This window comes from Gymnoscopelus braueri (genome assembly GCF_963280865.1).
Source record: "Gymnoscopelus braueri genome assembly, chromosome: 21".
NCBI classification, from domain to species: domain Eukaryota; kingdom Metazoa; phylum Chordata; class Actinopteri; order Myctophiformes; family Myctophidae; genus Gymnoscopelus; species Gymnoscopelus braueri.
The window spans coordinates 3,655,737-3,671,760 of record NC_137623.1 but is presented as its reverse complement, the minus strand read 5'-3'; the positions used below and the strand labels follow the sequence as shown (position 1 = coordinate 3,671,760).

General features: G+C 40.3%; 2 protein-coding genes across 2 annotated transcripts in view; both read right to left on the bottom strand.

The window, feature by feature from the left end:
* Positions 1-16,024, bottom strand: part of LOC308077409 (uncharacterized protein) — a 312,304-nt gene that overhangs the window by 43,438 nt on the left and 252,842 nt on the right. The window lies entirely within an intron of this gene.
* The window catches only part of LOC308077521 (uncharacterized protein), a gene marked incomplete at its 3' end in the record, with an annotated part of 14,379 nt that continues 2,081 nt past the window's right edge, over positions 3,727-16,024 (bottom strand). The window contains exons 6-8 of the mRNA XM_080418269.1: positions 11,779-11,842; positions 4,747-4,815; positions 3,727-3,782 (exon numbers count right to left, since the gene is read on the bottom strand). Coding sequence (XP_080274395.1) covers positions 3,727-3,782; positions 4,747-4,815; positions 11,779-11,842 — 189 coding nt within the window. The remainder of the gene's footprint in view (positions 3,783-4,746; positions 4,816-11,778; positions 11,843-16,024) is intronic.

The window sequence follows — 16,024 nt, the reverse complement described above, 5'->3', positions numbered from 1 at the left end:
AATAATCAATGCAAGGAATTTCCAGGAAAGGCAAGTCACCAGCTTAAGATGGTGGGAAGGCATCCACTGTGTGTTGTAAGCCAGGCATCATGCAACGATGCTCTCTTCAACCTGTGTGGCATCCAGTATGGTGTCTGGAGGCCCTTTGATCCCCTTTTAAATGTTTATATTCAGCAGGTTGACAAATTTACAAGGATACAAATGACGTCTTTTCTCCCCCCTCCCCCCGAGGGATACATAAGGCACAGATGATGCAATACAATATGTATACCAGAAACCATAAGATAAGATCATAAAAGCCATCCCCCCAAGACTAAAATAAAATAAAACTAAGGCGTAACTACCCTCAAACCCAAACAAAATATAAAACACTGTACAACAGACAACCAATAAAATCACCACCCTGCCCCCCCCCCAACTATAGCTCTATAGTAATATTGCAATTCGTAACAAAGCCATCTTCTTATCAAAAATACAAAATACATATAGATTAAGTCAATGATGCCACATTTAATGATAGATTGGTTTATTTACACTACAAAACTGTTATTGGGTCATTTTAACATCTTCTCAAGATGTTATGTGCATCGCTGACACTTTTTAAGTTGCTTGATTCAATATTTGGATATTTGATATAAATGTTATCAGACACGCCCCCTTATATAAACCCATTGTCATTTAAAAACTCCAGAAGCCAGTGAAGTAAAACACAACAGTAACATCCTCAAACACTTCACCCTTATTTTGAAGGTCATGTCAGTTTTCTCTTTGTTCTTTTTAGGTTCAACAGTAAAACATGGAAATTCGTTTTCTTGTTTTTCTCACTTTTAATTTGAAGAGAAAAACTAATTATACGTTAGTACCTGGACCCTGTTCTGATTTAATACAAAAAAACACATGATTCCAGCTTATGGAATTAAGTTAAACATTTAAAAAAAGCATTGAAAAAGATTTTTTTTCTTTTTTACTTGTAGACTTTATTATGTTTTCTCTATGGTACACAAACCGCCTAAAACAGTACAGGCAAACAAAAAGGACCAAATAAGTAAAACAAATTAAGATAGAAAAAGACCAGAAAGTAAAATCCAATCAAATAAAACAAATAGATCAGCAAACTGTGGATCTGTAGAACCCACCAGAGATACATACTGCAGCACAGAACAGATATCAGGTCAACCACTACTGTCACATATAGAAATAAATCATGGGCCATTTACATTATGCAACGTTTGAGAATATCAAAAGGCCTGCCATTGGCTGGAATAGGGGGGGGGGGGGCTGTGACTTTTCTGGGGAACTTTCAGGGAAGGGTCAGGGAAGTGTGAAGACTTAGGCTGTCTGGCTTATCTGTAAATCACGTCTGGTGTGCAGCTGAAGATTCTAGAGGAAGGTGGGATTGTACGCACCATGTGTCCAAAATGACTCTCCAGAACTGTTGTTCCTCATCATAGAGTAGAGAGGTTAGAGGCAGCTCCCTCCACAGATATAGAGAATAGGACCACAATGGAAACAAGTATCCAGGACTTGTTTTGTGTTATCCTTTTAGCCTAAACGTCTTGTGCTGACCGTGCTGTTTATATTTCTGACCAATAAAGTATTCAATCAATCGATCAAGTCTCTAGGAATGTTTGCAACCATAGTTCATCATTCAGCTGATCTGCATCCTTCCAGTTTGTCGTGGTCAGTCTTTTAGAAGTCAAACATCCTGTTAATATGATCTGCTTGTTATGTTTAGACCAAGTTCCTTCCATCGTATAATTCAACAGACACATTACAGGATCACAACCAACAATTTATCCAATGATATTTCACAGAGATTGTGCAACAACTTACTTATGTGCAAAAAAACGCACTTGAAAAGGAATTGTTTGTGTCCTGAGGTCATAGTCAAAACATCATGTGTTAAATCCTGAAACAACCAATCACTCTGTTGAAGTGTCCTTGAGCAAGGCATTGCACCTGTCATTGTCATTGCCATTGTCATTTTCTTTAAGTTGCTCTGGATGACTGTCATAAAAGGGGGGGGGGGATATACATATAATGATCCATCTTCAATGTGACCAACTTGTCTTCATCTTCAGAAAGATAAGAAGAGAAGAAGTAAGTTGCCTAGATACTGAAGGTATTTTAAGGACATCAGTACAGTTCTACATCAACCCAAGATGTATCGAGAGGAATGGGTCGGTTTCACAGAGAAACAATATCATGCTTGAACTTGCAGCAGTTCCTTTGTTCCTCACTGCATCGATGACAAAACGAGCCTTGTTATGTTTCACTGGCTCTGCATAGGCCTGATCATACTCTTCTTTTATCATAACCTTCTTCTGGAAAAGTTTGTCCAGGAGATTGTTGAGGACGGGGTCTGAAACGCTGTCGATGAAGCTACTCCGCACATCAAGCAGTCTGTCTTCTGCTGGAAGACTCAGAGTGTGCTGAAGTTGTTGTTTTCTTAAAGCAGCAGCTGAGAGTTTCACATAACCTTCCCATGCACAGACGGAGGAGGTGTTACTGTTGCTTAGAAGCAGCCGAACATGGCTAAAACTTTCCTCTAAATTAATGACAAATGTTGGCATGTAATTGTGGTAGGATAATTCATCAACTTCAAATTCTGCCTTATTTGGTAGAACTATGATGGAATCACTTTGAGGGGAAGTGGAGAGGGTGTATTCTTGCTTTGGGATTAGTTTACAGAGAGACACTTCAATGTAAATCTCTTCTCCATTCATTTCCCTCCTTTCCTTCTTCACTTCTCTCAGCACAACATTCCCAGGTAGCAACAATACTTTAAGGATTGAACTTGGATCATCTTCAATCGGTGGTTTATAAAACAGTGACACCAATGCCTGGACAGGACTGGGCTGGACAGGACTGGGCTGGACAGGAATGGGCTGGACAGGACTGGGCCCGAACAACTTCTCCATGATGACACCAAATATTGATAATCCAGTTACATCTATGATAACATGAGTTTCTGTGATCACATGGGGTTTGATCAGCTCAAAGCCATCATCATCCATCACATGGAGAACCGACAAGGATTTGCCTCCACCCATGGAGAGGATCTCACAATGTGGAAATTGTAACTGACACACAGACCCCTGAGAACCTTCGATGTCAAACAGTGGTCCTGCAGGCCTCTTCATGCCAAGCTGGGATAGAAGCCCTCGGTCCCAGTGGACTGTCCTGTAAGTCACATCTCCCTCTGTCTTCATCTTAAACACCAGGTCGGTCACGTTGCATTGGAACAGTCCTGCTTGGGTGCAGTGGAACCTGTAGCTTTCCTTGTTTTCTACAACAATGATATCAGGTGTAATTTTATGTGTTTTGTCCAGTAGTGTAACATCATTTACGCTGTGGGACCGCTTTGCTCTGAAACTTGTCTTGTTCTCTAAACATGGAATTTGACTCAGTGAGGGTAAGCTGTGAGAACGAGGCAGAGAGATGGATTCTTCTATCCTTAAACCACTGAAGCCTGAATTTAGATCAGTTTCATCTTGGAGTTCCAGAGAGGGATGTAGAGAGGACTGTGATTCTGTAACAGGATGGTCTTCCATCTCACCATGCAAATGAATAGTTCCCTAAAAACAGAAAAAAGATAATATATGCATGGGTATTAAATAAACACAAATAAAGAGTAACAAAATAAGACTGTTCCACAGCTCTTAAACATTTTTATATCACTCAATGCTGATTGTTGTGATTCCTGACTCTTTGCCTCAAGGTATTCTACCAAAAGATGGCGCTCAGGCTACACAAAACCCCAGAGATGAGCAGTACCGCCGCTAGGCACATGCGCACCACACACTGTGCGAGGGGGCACTAATATAAGCCAAGCCGATCATCATTATGACTAAATTATGTGTTATTTTAATTAAATGTAAGAACACAACTACACTTAGGCACCATAACATTCGACTGTTATACTGTAGGTAATAAGATAAGCCTATACTGATATTTTCTCCACCGAAATAATCAGGACGTGCGTGTGTCCTCAAGTTGTGTGTCCACGGATGAGGTGGTGGATCTGCTCAGAGGGGGGGGGGGTTCTAAGTACAGGGGGGCACACGCTTTGCGCGATTTAAAAATAAAATAAAAGTCCCTATAGGCTAGTGGCCTGCCTATAGGGACTCTGCCTTTATATAGACTCTGCTGGTTTTCCATCCTACCAGTAGAACTTCTGGGTTAATAATGATCTCACCTCTGGTTTCTCCTCCAACTTCACGTCAGGTTGACCTTTGACCCTCTTGCTCTCTCCCTCTGCTCCCCCCTCCTCCTCCTTCTCCTCTTCCATCTTCCTCACCCATGATGGATGGATGGATGGATGGATGTAGAGAATTAGAGAAAGCGAGAAAGAGAGAAAGATGAATTTTTCTGATTGTTTTGAATCTTGCCTCTGACAAATATTACATATTATATTATATAAAAAATTAAAACACTTTAACTTACAATTTTTTTTTTATTAAACTGTAAAGGCTTTAAAAAAGATAAACATACAGTACATGAATGTAAACTAGCAAAATGTTTTTTTAAAAAGCATTTAAGTCAGCACCACTGCCCAAAGATGCAGTGTTGTTGTTAGTAGGAATAAACACAGAAGCACCCGGGAGGAAGTGGACTATGAAAGGGGAGGAGCAAATCCGAGTTCCTGTTTCTACACAAAAAAGGAGATGGTGCCCCCAGATTTATCTGTACTTCATTTTTAACGGATGGGTTCCCAGATTGTTAAAACTATAATAACCTTGTCACCAGGAGGAAGGGGAGGTGTTGATGTCTGATCCATGGACTTCATCTCCATCTGACCAGACTGTTCCATCTCTACAGAAGAACAAACAAACAAACATTCATTACACATGAGTAATACTGTAAACTCAATTAACCATATTCACACAGCGGCCATGTTGTTCTTACATCATACTTGGAGGTGGCCCCTCCCCCTCCAGTATGAAGTAAGAGTTAAATGCACACAGTGTGAACATGTTAGTTTAACCACATCAACCAAATTAATCAAATGGCCGAATGCCACAAAGAAAGATTTAAGCAAACTCCAATTAGGGCAGAACAAGGCAGCATGGTTTGCTCTCCAATGTCCTTTTAGAACTAACATCAACACAATGCACTTCCATTTAGAATGGCTAACAGTTCAAGACAAAATTACTTCTGCACTGTTACTTTCAATATGGTAATAATATAATAATATAGTTTTACAATCCAAAACCCTATCATTTCGGTACAGTCATATACATATGCCACCAGACAGGCAACACAAGGCCGGTTTTCACTTCCCAGGGCAAACACAAATTATTTGAAGCGCACAGTAGAATATAGAGAAATGGAAACATGACTTCTTTACCACTGTTAATGACCAAACTAACACAGAAATCCCTATTCAAAAAGCTAATAAAGAGACTCCTGGGAAAATATTTGTTGTGGGACGTACCATATTGTTTTTAATGCATTTTAATTAGTCGTATATGTGTGCTTAAAATAATGTATTATTATTTTCTTTATGTTTTGTTTTTTTTAATGTAAGTTTTAAATGTATGTATTGTTTGTATATGTGGACCCCAGGAAGACTAGCGGTGCTTTAGGGCACAGCTAATGAGGATCCCAACAAATAAACAAAAAACAACTATTCTAACATTCTGTGAAAATGTACGAACATCTGGTGAATATTATTTTTGACCAAAGGTTTTGGTGTAGAGGGGAAAAAGGAGTGGACCAAGTACAGACCCCTGGGGGACCCTGGTCAACGAAGTAGAAACACTTAAACTTTAAGTGGTTAAGTGTGTGTGTGTGTGTGTGTGTGTGTGTGTGTGTGTGTGTGTGTGCGTGCGTGCGTGCGTGCGTGCGTGCGTGCGGCTAGAACCTTACCCATCTTCATCTGCCTCTTTTCCATCAGCTGAGACTTCTTCTCATTAATCAGTTTCCTGTATTCATCCTATATTTCTCACATGAACAGACAATGACAGAGTGAAGCTACATCAAGCTGTTAACTGACTGTTCCTTAACCAGAGCTGACAACTCTCATGCAATGAGCGTGAGACACATGTGAATTAAATTACTATATCTGAAGTAGCCCCACCCGTTAACTGTAGTGAAAAGCAGAAATGTTAGGTGCGTGTGTGTGCGTCTCTTGTATGAAGGACGCTGTGCACATTTACGCTCATGTCATCCATTGATCATTACAGTATATCCCCAGACGTCGCTAACAGGAGGATCAACAACATAGATCTTAAAATGAACTAATGTTCTATGATCTACACATCCAAAATGTTAGCTGCCAGGTGTACACTGGAATGTTCTCTGTCCGGTCAAGTTTATAACGTTCGTTTTTATTAACTGAATTTGACAGATGTCTAATTATTTAGAACTCCTCTGTGTGTCATGCTGCGCTGCCAAGAGCAGGCAGTTAAAAGGGGGAGGGACCTTTGGATGCATGCGTGTGCAAAAATAATTTTCAATAAAAAAACGTGACGCGTTGTTAGCTTGTATATTTGTTCTACAAGTTAACAAGAGAGAGTGAGAGTTCTATTGCTGAGGTGATTGATTAAAGGGATTTGACAATTTAGAATAATATTATGTGCAGGCTGTCTTGACTTTATAGCTATCAGACTTTTATGGAAATAAATGTGAATATTGAATAGGAAACATATGGTGCAAACATCAGTCAAGGTGCACCATCGGACCAATAGGAGAGTAAGAGTCACCATCTCTACACAGGCTGTTACACTGACTCCTACTGTCACTATATTTATTATGACTGTGAATACACTCCAGTCTTTCCCACATACAGTAAACACATTATACTCCATTTGATACCTAAGTGATACATTCTAGTTAATTGCATTCAATCATAAATATATATTAATGAGTAGTTATTATTAAAGATGTCTCTTTAATTGCTTCAGTTATCAAATCAATGTCTCGGTTTAGCTTGTTGATGGATGAAATGAAAACATTTACCCATATTGTTCCCATGTTAGTTAAGCCTGTTAAAGTATCAAACTCACTGTTAAAATGCACCAGAATACAGGAAATTATATCTGCCCTGTTAAAAAGTTTCTGGGGGATGACCCCCAGACGCCCCACCAAAATGATCACACCCACACTATTAATCACCACCAGTTTCTGCCTTACAGTTACTTGATTTCATAATTGAGGGTTAGCTTTGGAAAATGATAGGGTTGGGGTATTACAACTGGTGTGTTAAACTGGGTGCAACATTAAGTACAACAATGAATACAAAACATAATTTGGCGTGCGGTGGTGACTCCATGGGTCGATAAATGTATTATACTACTACTAATATTAATGATATTTGCTGCATACGCCACCAAATCTCACCCTAAGGTTTTCTGAAAAGCAAAATAAAAGACTGGACAGAACAGGGCCTCACTAGGTATAAGAGAACAGTTTAATCTAAGTAGAACACTGTAGCTTCCCTATTCTGGGGCAAACATTATGTGGACATAGCAGATCTACAACAAGCTCACAAGTACGGAGCCCCTCTTTTTCAAAGTGAGTGTTTTTTTTTCTTTCATCATTGATTGATTGATTGAATATTTTATTAGGCAAACAAATGTAAAACAGCACAGTTATATTTAAAATAATGTCTAACAGGTCCGTTCATAAAAGTCCTTGCGGACTTGTTTCCAATGAGGGCCTTGGTATTCAATTCATAGGCATATATAGTGGCACCACAGTTCAAATATCATTACAAAAAAACAGCCAAAAAAATAGGCCAGTCCCATTTTTAGTTGTTTAACCCTGTCTTCCACCCTGAGCCAGCCTAGGCTGGCAAAATGGGTGGGAGAAAGGTGGGTCATGGGCCCCAATCCGAGGAGTAGCCGAATCAGTTTGTTTTGGGAGGTTTGAAGCTTAGTCTTCAGTGACACTGAGGTGTTGGAGTACCAGGAGGTGCAAGCATAGTCAAAAAGTGGTTGAATCAGGGCCCCAGAGAGGGTCCTGAGGGCCTGAGGGTTGACAAAAGAGGAAACTCTGCCCATAAATTTGGTTCTCTGGTTTACTCTTTTGACCACCTTTGTAGCCATGCTTTCACCTGTCAGGTATTTGTCAAGAACACAACCCAAATAGGTAATCTCTTCTTTGTTAGAGATAATTGTGTCATCGACTTTGACCTTGAAATCATTTACATCCATCTGTCTGAGGGAATGTTTGGTCCCAAAGAGAATGGATTCAGTTTTCCCAAGGTGTAGTGACAGTTTGTTATCGGTAAGCCAAGTACGGATTTTTGAGAGTTCGGAGCTGAGCGCCTCCTCAACTTGCAACTTGTCCTCTCCCGAGATCAGGAGTGCCGAGTCATCAGCGAACAGGAACAATTTGCAGTTACAGGCAGCACTCATGTCGTTAATGTATACCTCGCTGAGGTAGCTGTTGATTTGTTCTTGAATTAATCGCTCTACAACCTTTGAGATGGAACAAAGGATGGAAACAGGCCTATAGTTGCCAGGTTCTAATTTGCTTCCTTTTTTATGCAGAGGGATTACTCTTGCCAACTTGAAATCCTGTGGGACCTGACACTGGCTGATGGATAGGTTTGTGATTTGAGCTACTATGGGGGCAATAGCAGTAGCTGCGTCTCTGAGGAATCTGGTGGGGATATTGTCAAGGCCGGTGGCCTTGTTTGGCTGGAGGGCGAGTAGATTTTTCTGCAAATCATCAGCATTTACTGGTTTGAATGAAAAGGAGTCTTTTTTAGCCCCTAGTTTAACATAGTGAACATGGATGTGGTCAGAGCCGTACAAACCTGAATGCTGAGGAAGTTTGCTTACCAACTGGGTTGCAATGGTGGTAAAAAAGCTGTTAAAACAGTTTGCTACCGCTTGCTTGTCGGTAATGAGCACGCCACTTGAAATAATGCAGATGTTTGTAGATTTGGTTTGAATTTTGTTGTTGCAGCCCAATTTCTGTAGCGCTTCCCACAGCTTTTGTGGGTGGCTTTTGTTTGCCTTTGCTTTCATTTAAGAAATTATTTTTGGCAGTTTTGACCAATTTGTTTACTACATTTCGTTGATTTCTGCATCTTTCAAGTAGTTGCACATCTTTGCATTTCCTGAACTCAGAGTACATTTTGTTTCTGAGTTTGATTGCATTTAGGATGTCTCCATTCATCCAGGGTTGTGTACGGGCTCTGACTCTCACCACCTTCTTGGGCGCTAGGCTATCAATAACAGACACAAAAGCAGTTTTGAAACCAGTCCAAGACTCCTCAGCCGAGGAGCCACCGAGTACATTTGACCAATCCACTTTCTCAAGAGCTGTTGTGAGAGCTTCTGATGAGTAAGTTTTCATAGCTCTGCAGCTGACCGTGCTATGACAATCAACTACAGATCTGTGAAGCTTACGCGTGCAGAAAATGATGTTATGGTCGCTTAGACTGCACTCAATGACTCCACTTAAAGGAATCCTCGACTGGTCTGATGTCAAAATGAGGTCAATGATGGTCTGAGAAGTGGGGCCTACCCTCGTGATATTTTTTATCATTTGGGTGAGGCTATGCATGTCACAGAATTTTTTGAAAGATTTAAATATGGCGGTGTCTTTCCGGAGTACATCCGTATTGTAGTCGCCAATCAAAATCAATTCCGAATTTCCAATGATTGCCATGTAATCTAATCTAATAAATCATAAAACTCATTTTGACATGGGGGCCTGTAGATTGCGCCAATTATCAGGGGTTTAGCATGAGGATAGGTGATTTTTATCCAGACCGATTCCGTGGAGTTGTTCTCCAATTTTGGGTACACATTGAAAATGATGGCAGATCTCACATAAATGCATACCCCTCCTCCACAAAGTTCTGTCTTTCCTAATGACATTGTAGCCTATAATCTCAATTTCAGAATCGTCTACTGTATCATCCAGTTTTGTCTCTGAAAAAGAGAGAACCCCTACCTTGCCATTTCCAAACATGGATCTTAGTTCAGACATCTTTGTGGGGTTTTTGAGGCTATTCACATTTAGGTGAATGATGTGTAGGCCTTTTTTGGAGAAAAAAAAATCGTGTCCATCGTCAATGAGAGAAGTAGTATGTGAATGTGACATCATTCCCAAAAACATCACTTCCGCCCGCCCTAACTATGGGATATTCAGAAAAAACACTGTTTTCAGCGGGCCCCAGACCCAAAATGGCGGATCGCGGTTGGAATGTTGTGGTTCGCTTGAATACACAGATCCCTCCGCTTATCCCTTCCCTCCGCCTTTTTTGTTTTTTTGGAATACAATGTCGCCTCCACGGAGTTTCAAATGTCATCGGATGAAGGTAATTACGCTGGCAAGGGGATAACAAATGATATTTAATACCTTGGCGGTTATTGTGTTAATAAAGAAATCACCTAAAAGTAGCAACAAAAGGATTTCATTGCTTACGGTAATGAAAGGTGCGTCCAGTGCAACACGAACGGCTCGGAAAACAACGGATTGAACAAGTGTTGATCAAATAAAATCAATATTCTGTTACTGCAATGTCTATTTCTTCCTTCAAATGTTTTCAGAAACACTCTCGAGTGTACTGTTTAGCTGTAAATGACATTGTGCATTTGTTTACATGGCTGCCATGTTGGATACGGCAAAAATCAAGCAACGTAGATGAATTGAGCAGGTGCTCTGAGTCTTTAATTATACGGTCTGTTGAGTTCAACGGTCATTATTCAAAAATAACAGAGCGTTGAATTCAGTGATTGGCCAATCAAAATAAAGTATTCAACCAAGCCGTGTAATACGTTTTAAAGGTGAATTTAATTCCAGCTGGTAACCCTCAACGCACCCCTGGGTGCACGTCTACTGTTACGACATACCCAACATGTCTATATATCTATGGCATTTGAATGCATAAATGTTTTATGAACATAGTCATTATATTCTTTCATAAAAACGTTTAATACACCATAAATATACCTTCAATTTCTAATTGTAGTAAAACTAACCTCGTTATTTGGAGCATCAAGTTTATTATATAGTTATAATACAAAACACTAAAACACAAAATATAATACCATAAGAAATAAAATAAACTAGTAAGTCTGTTTTAAAATGAATTAAAACTAAACTGAAATTAAAAAATAAAGTCAAAACAATATAAAAAATAACCTCGTCTTCAGGAGGAAGGGGAGGTGTTGATGTCTGATCCATGGACTTCATCTTCTTCTCTACAGAAGAACAACAAACAAACATTCATTACACATGATGAGTATAGAAGACGAGGTCTGATACATTGTTTTATGAGTATACATCAATATCACTGTAAACTCATTTAACCATATTCACACAGCGGCCATTTTGTTCTTACATCATACTTGGAGGTGTCCCCTCCCCCTCCAGTATGAAGTAAGAGTTAAATGGACACATTGTGAACATGTTAGTTGAACCACATCAACCCTAGACTCACTATTCCGGACAGCTCAGAATAGAACATTCTGTGAAAATGTAAAAACAACTGACACAATTAGCCGATCTACAAGCTCACAAAGCGTCGTGTTGTGAGCTTGTAGATCTGCTATTTTTGACAAAGAGAGTTGGCGTAGAAGGGAAAAAGGAGTGGACCAAGTACAGACCCCTGGGGGACCCCAGTCAATGAAGTCTATAGGGTTTAAGTGGTAGAGAGAGAGAGAGAGAGAGAGAGAGAGAGAGAGAGAGAGAGAGAGTGTGTGTGAGTGTGTGAGTGTGTGTGTGAGTGTGTGAGTGTGTGTGTACGTGCGTGCGTGCGTGGGTGCGTGCGTGGTTGCGTGCGTGCGTGCGTGCGTGCGGCTAGAACCTCACCCATCTTCATCTGCCTCTTCCTCTCCAGCTCAGAACTCTTATACATCAGTTTCCAGTATTCATCCTGTATTTCACACATCGACAGACACTGACAGAGTGAAGCTACATCAAGTGTTAACATACTGTTCCTTAACCAGAGCTGACAACTCTCACACAATGAGACACACGTAAATGACCCTCTTCACATGCACTCACGTCACACATCATATTTCTCACGCTGTCAAATCCCCCCAATAGTACAGCGGTTTACCTCCCGTTTTTGAGCAAATCGTGCACTTTTTGTAAGAAGCGTGAAACAGCATAGTTAGTATATGCCATAATGTTCATTTTCAGACGGGGAGGGAAGTCAGATTTGACCTCTGAGGACCATGAGAGGTCAAATCCAAAATGTCCGGTAGTCCAACTTAAGTTTGGAACCAAGCACAGTAGAAAAATGCTTAAAGTATCATTTCCAACTAAATAGGGGATGCCTTTTCATTTGGTGATACTTTCGAGATCACCAGATTTCAAGGAAATGCATTTAGGTCGAGGTCAAGGTAAAAATGTGCCCAAAAACATTGTGCAATGATTTCCTCAGAATCAACAAATGGCAGTGTAACAAACATGGGTGTCTTATATAGGGGACACCAACAATGCACATCTGAAGGGGATTAGACAATTAATTAATTAACATTCCTCTAGCAGAGGGCAAGGAACTTTATGCAACCAATGGAAGTGCAGTCGTCTGTTCTCCTGATTCTCCTGCTGATTCAAACTTGGCCTGCCTTGCCCCATGTTCACAAGAGGAGGCTGACACTTGTCTGCTTCTGCATGTGGCAGATACTGTGCTAAAGGGGTGTAAGAAGGTGACCATACGTACTGTTCATACTGATGTGGTAGTACTGTCTTTGGCTTCATTCCGATGAGCTGTGGGTTGCCTTTGGTGTTTGATCAAGCTTTCGGTACATAGCTGTTGTAGCATGAAATGGTTGCCACAATGACTCCAACACAGTGTCTGACTCTCCCAGTCTTTCACGCTTTCACGGGTGTGACACTGTATCTGCATTCGCTGGAAGAGGAAAGGAGACTGCCTGGGAAACTTGGAGGTCATTCCCAGTGGTGAATGAGGCTTTCAGTGAACTCCTACACAAGTGAATGATGCCAGGAAACAGCTCTTCACAGAGAAGTCAAGAACACTAGAGAGCATTCCTCCAACCCAGGTAGCACTCAAGCAACACATCAAGCGCACTTGCTACCAGGCAAACTGTTGGAACCAGGCATTGGTACTGGAACCAGAGATGCCAGAGCCATCTGAATGGGGCTGGACAAAAGAAACAACTGGGTGGCAACCATTTTGGACCACTCTCTCGGAAGCATCCAAATCGTGCCATGAATTAATCCGCTGTCGCTGCACGAAAGGGTGTACTGGACGATGCAGGTGTGCCAAAGCTGCACTCAAATGTACTGCACTGTGCCTCTGTTCTGGAGACTGTTACTTTTAATTTTGATAATTAACATTATAACGTATTTTTTGGTCTTGTTTTTCTCTCTTTCCTGTACGCAAGATGTGACTATAAAGAAGCCTTGAACCTTCATTATTGTCATTTACTATTAATATAGTATTAAAATAGACTACCACCATAGGTTAAATTCTGTTCATTTGTTTTGTATTATTCACATTGTCACAAAATGGATGAACAGTTTCACTATTGCAGTATAACCCAGTGTCCAAGCTAAAATATACTTATCACTATGTAATTTGACCTTGACCTTGATTTAATGTATGTCCTTGGGTTCTGGCAAACTCCAAAGTATCATCAAATGAATGGGCAACCCCAACTTAGTTGGAAAGAACGCCTTACATGTTTTTTTTTTAAAGTATTTAGACATTCAGACCCTGTAAACGGGCAGCCATCTTGGATTTGACCCCTCAGAGGTCAAATCTGACTTCCCTCCCCATCTGAAAATGAACATTATGGTATTTACTAACTATGCTGAAAGTTTCACGCTTCTTACAAAAAGTAAGAACACTGCGTTAACTCATGCACCACTGAGACATCCACTTCTGCCGGGATTTGGGCGATAAAGTGAAATAAATTATTGTATCTGAAGTAGCCCCACCCGTTAACTGTAGGGAAAAGCAGAAATGTTAGGTGCGTGTGTGCGTGCGTCTCGTGTATGAACCTGCACACATTTACACTTGTGTCATTCCATGGAACATTACAGTGATATTCCCAGATGTCGCCGACAGGAGGATCAACAACATAGATCTTGAGATTAACTACATCCAAAATGTTAGCTGCCGGGTGTACCCTGCAATTTTCTCTGTCCGGTCAAGTTTATAACGTTAGTTTTTATTAATATTTCACAGATGCCTAATTATTTAGAACTCCTCTGTGTGTCATGCTGCACTGCCAAGAGCAGGCAGTTAAGTGAGTGAGAATTCTATTGCTGAGGTTAGTGATAAAGGGATTTGACAATTTAGAATAATTTGTGCAGTCTGTCTTGACTTTATAGCTATCAGACTTTTATGGAAATCAATGTGAATATTGAATAGGAAACATATGGTGCAAACATCAGTCAAGGTGCACCATCTGACCAATAGGAGAGTGAGAGTCACCATCTCACACATTTGAAAACTTGAAATGGGACATTCTGTATAATGAGTACTTTTGGTACATGTTGACACCAATATGTTAATACTTTTACTCAAGTACATTTTGAATTCCGGTCTTTTACTTGTAACAGAGTATTTCTATATTGCAGTATTGATACGTTTAACCCCATGTAAGTAGAACACTGTTAACCTCATGATCCCTAGCTTCCCTATTCTGGGGAAAACATTCCGTGGAAATAGCAGATCTACAAGCTCACAATAGTGTGTAGATCTGTAGAGGGCCAAGAATAGACCCCTGAGGAACCCTGTTCAATTTAAGTATACAGGGTTTATATTGTTAACTCATTAAGACCTGAGGCCGAGTCTTCCTCCTGTCTTCTAAATCCTAACAGTTTTCTGAAAAACGTATGTTTCTCAGTCAGTGGTTCTCAAACTTTTTCATGTCAAGGACCCCCAAAATGATATGTATTTGATCGATTTAAAAGAATATAAATATATGAATTTGCACATAGTTTCTCGATTTTTCAAAAATAGCAGATCTACAAGCTCGCGGTACAAGCTTGTATATCTGCTATTTTTTAATAGCCAAAGTGTAAAATAATGCTTTTTAGCTCAAATCTAAAAATGAAACAGATGCGTCCCAGGTCTTAATGGGTTAATAAAACTAAACTACAAGTTCACAACGTGTCTGCTGCGACTGTGGTCTTATTTGTGGTTATATTTAGTTATGATTTGGTTCTAGTGTGGAATGGTGTGTGTGTGCCAGGTAGAGGTGAGACTGTGTGGGTGAATGTATGCAAATTCAGGTGTGCCAAGCCCGGAAGGTGATTGGTGGGGAACACTTCAAGGCCGGCCAATGATTGATGGGGAGCTTCCAGGAGTTCTGCATGCCGAGTGGCTAATAGGAGGTTCCCTATATAAGAGGAACGCAGACCTCAGAGCCCGTCTTCCTCCTCTTCCAACTGGCCACCATAACTTCTGTTTGTTCAGTTACTTATGAGTTCTTTGCTTTGATATAGTTACTTTGAGTTGGTATAGGTTGTTTTTTGGCTGGTTGATCCTTTTGCTTATTGTTTATGCTAGAAAGGTAAGATATTGTATTATTGGTTCTTTTGGTAGGTCAGAGATATTCATTTCCAAATAGTTATTTTAACTTTATTATTCATTTTTTGTTATTCCTAAACCCTTATGTATGACCCTAACTTATGTTAACCACTTTGTTATTACTACTTTTTGCACGTTAAACCCTTTGTTTGTGTGGCTACTTTGGAGTTGGGGAAGGCGGGAACATATGCATTGTGTGTCTCAGGTACCCCTAGACTGGGGCATAACAGTGTCGCATTGTGAGCTTGTAGATCTGCTATTTTCACTACATTTGAGTGCCACTCTTGTATGATGAAATGGGGCATTAAGTTATGGGGGGTAATTGAAAGGTGGAGCAACAATAACCACATTAACCCTTTATACATAGTTGAATGGGGTCCCCCAGGGCTCTGAACTAGGTCTGATGCTTTATTCTCTCAACACCAAATCTGTTTGCCTAAAATAGCCGATCTAAAAGCTCACAGCGGGTTGCATTGTGATGCATTGTAAGCTTGTAGATCGGCTATTTTCGTCGAATGTTCACCTCAGAAAAAGGACGCTAGGGTT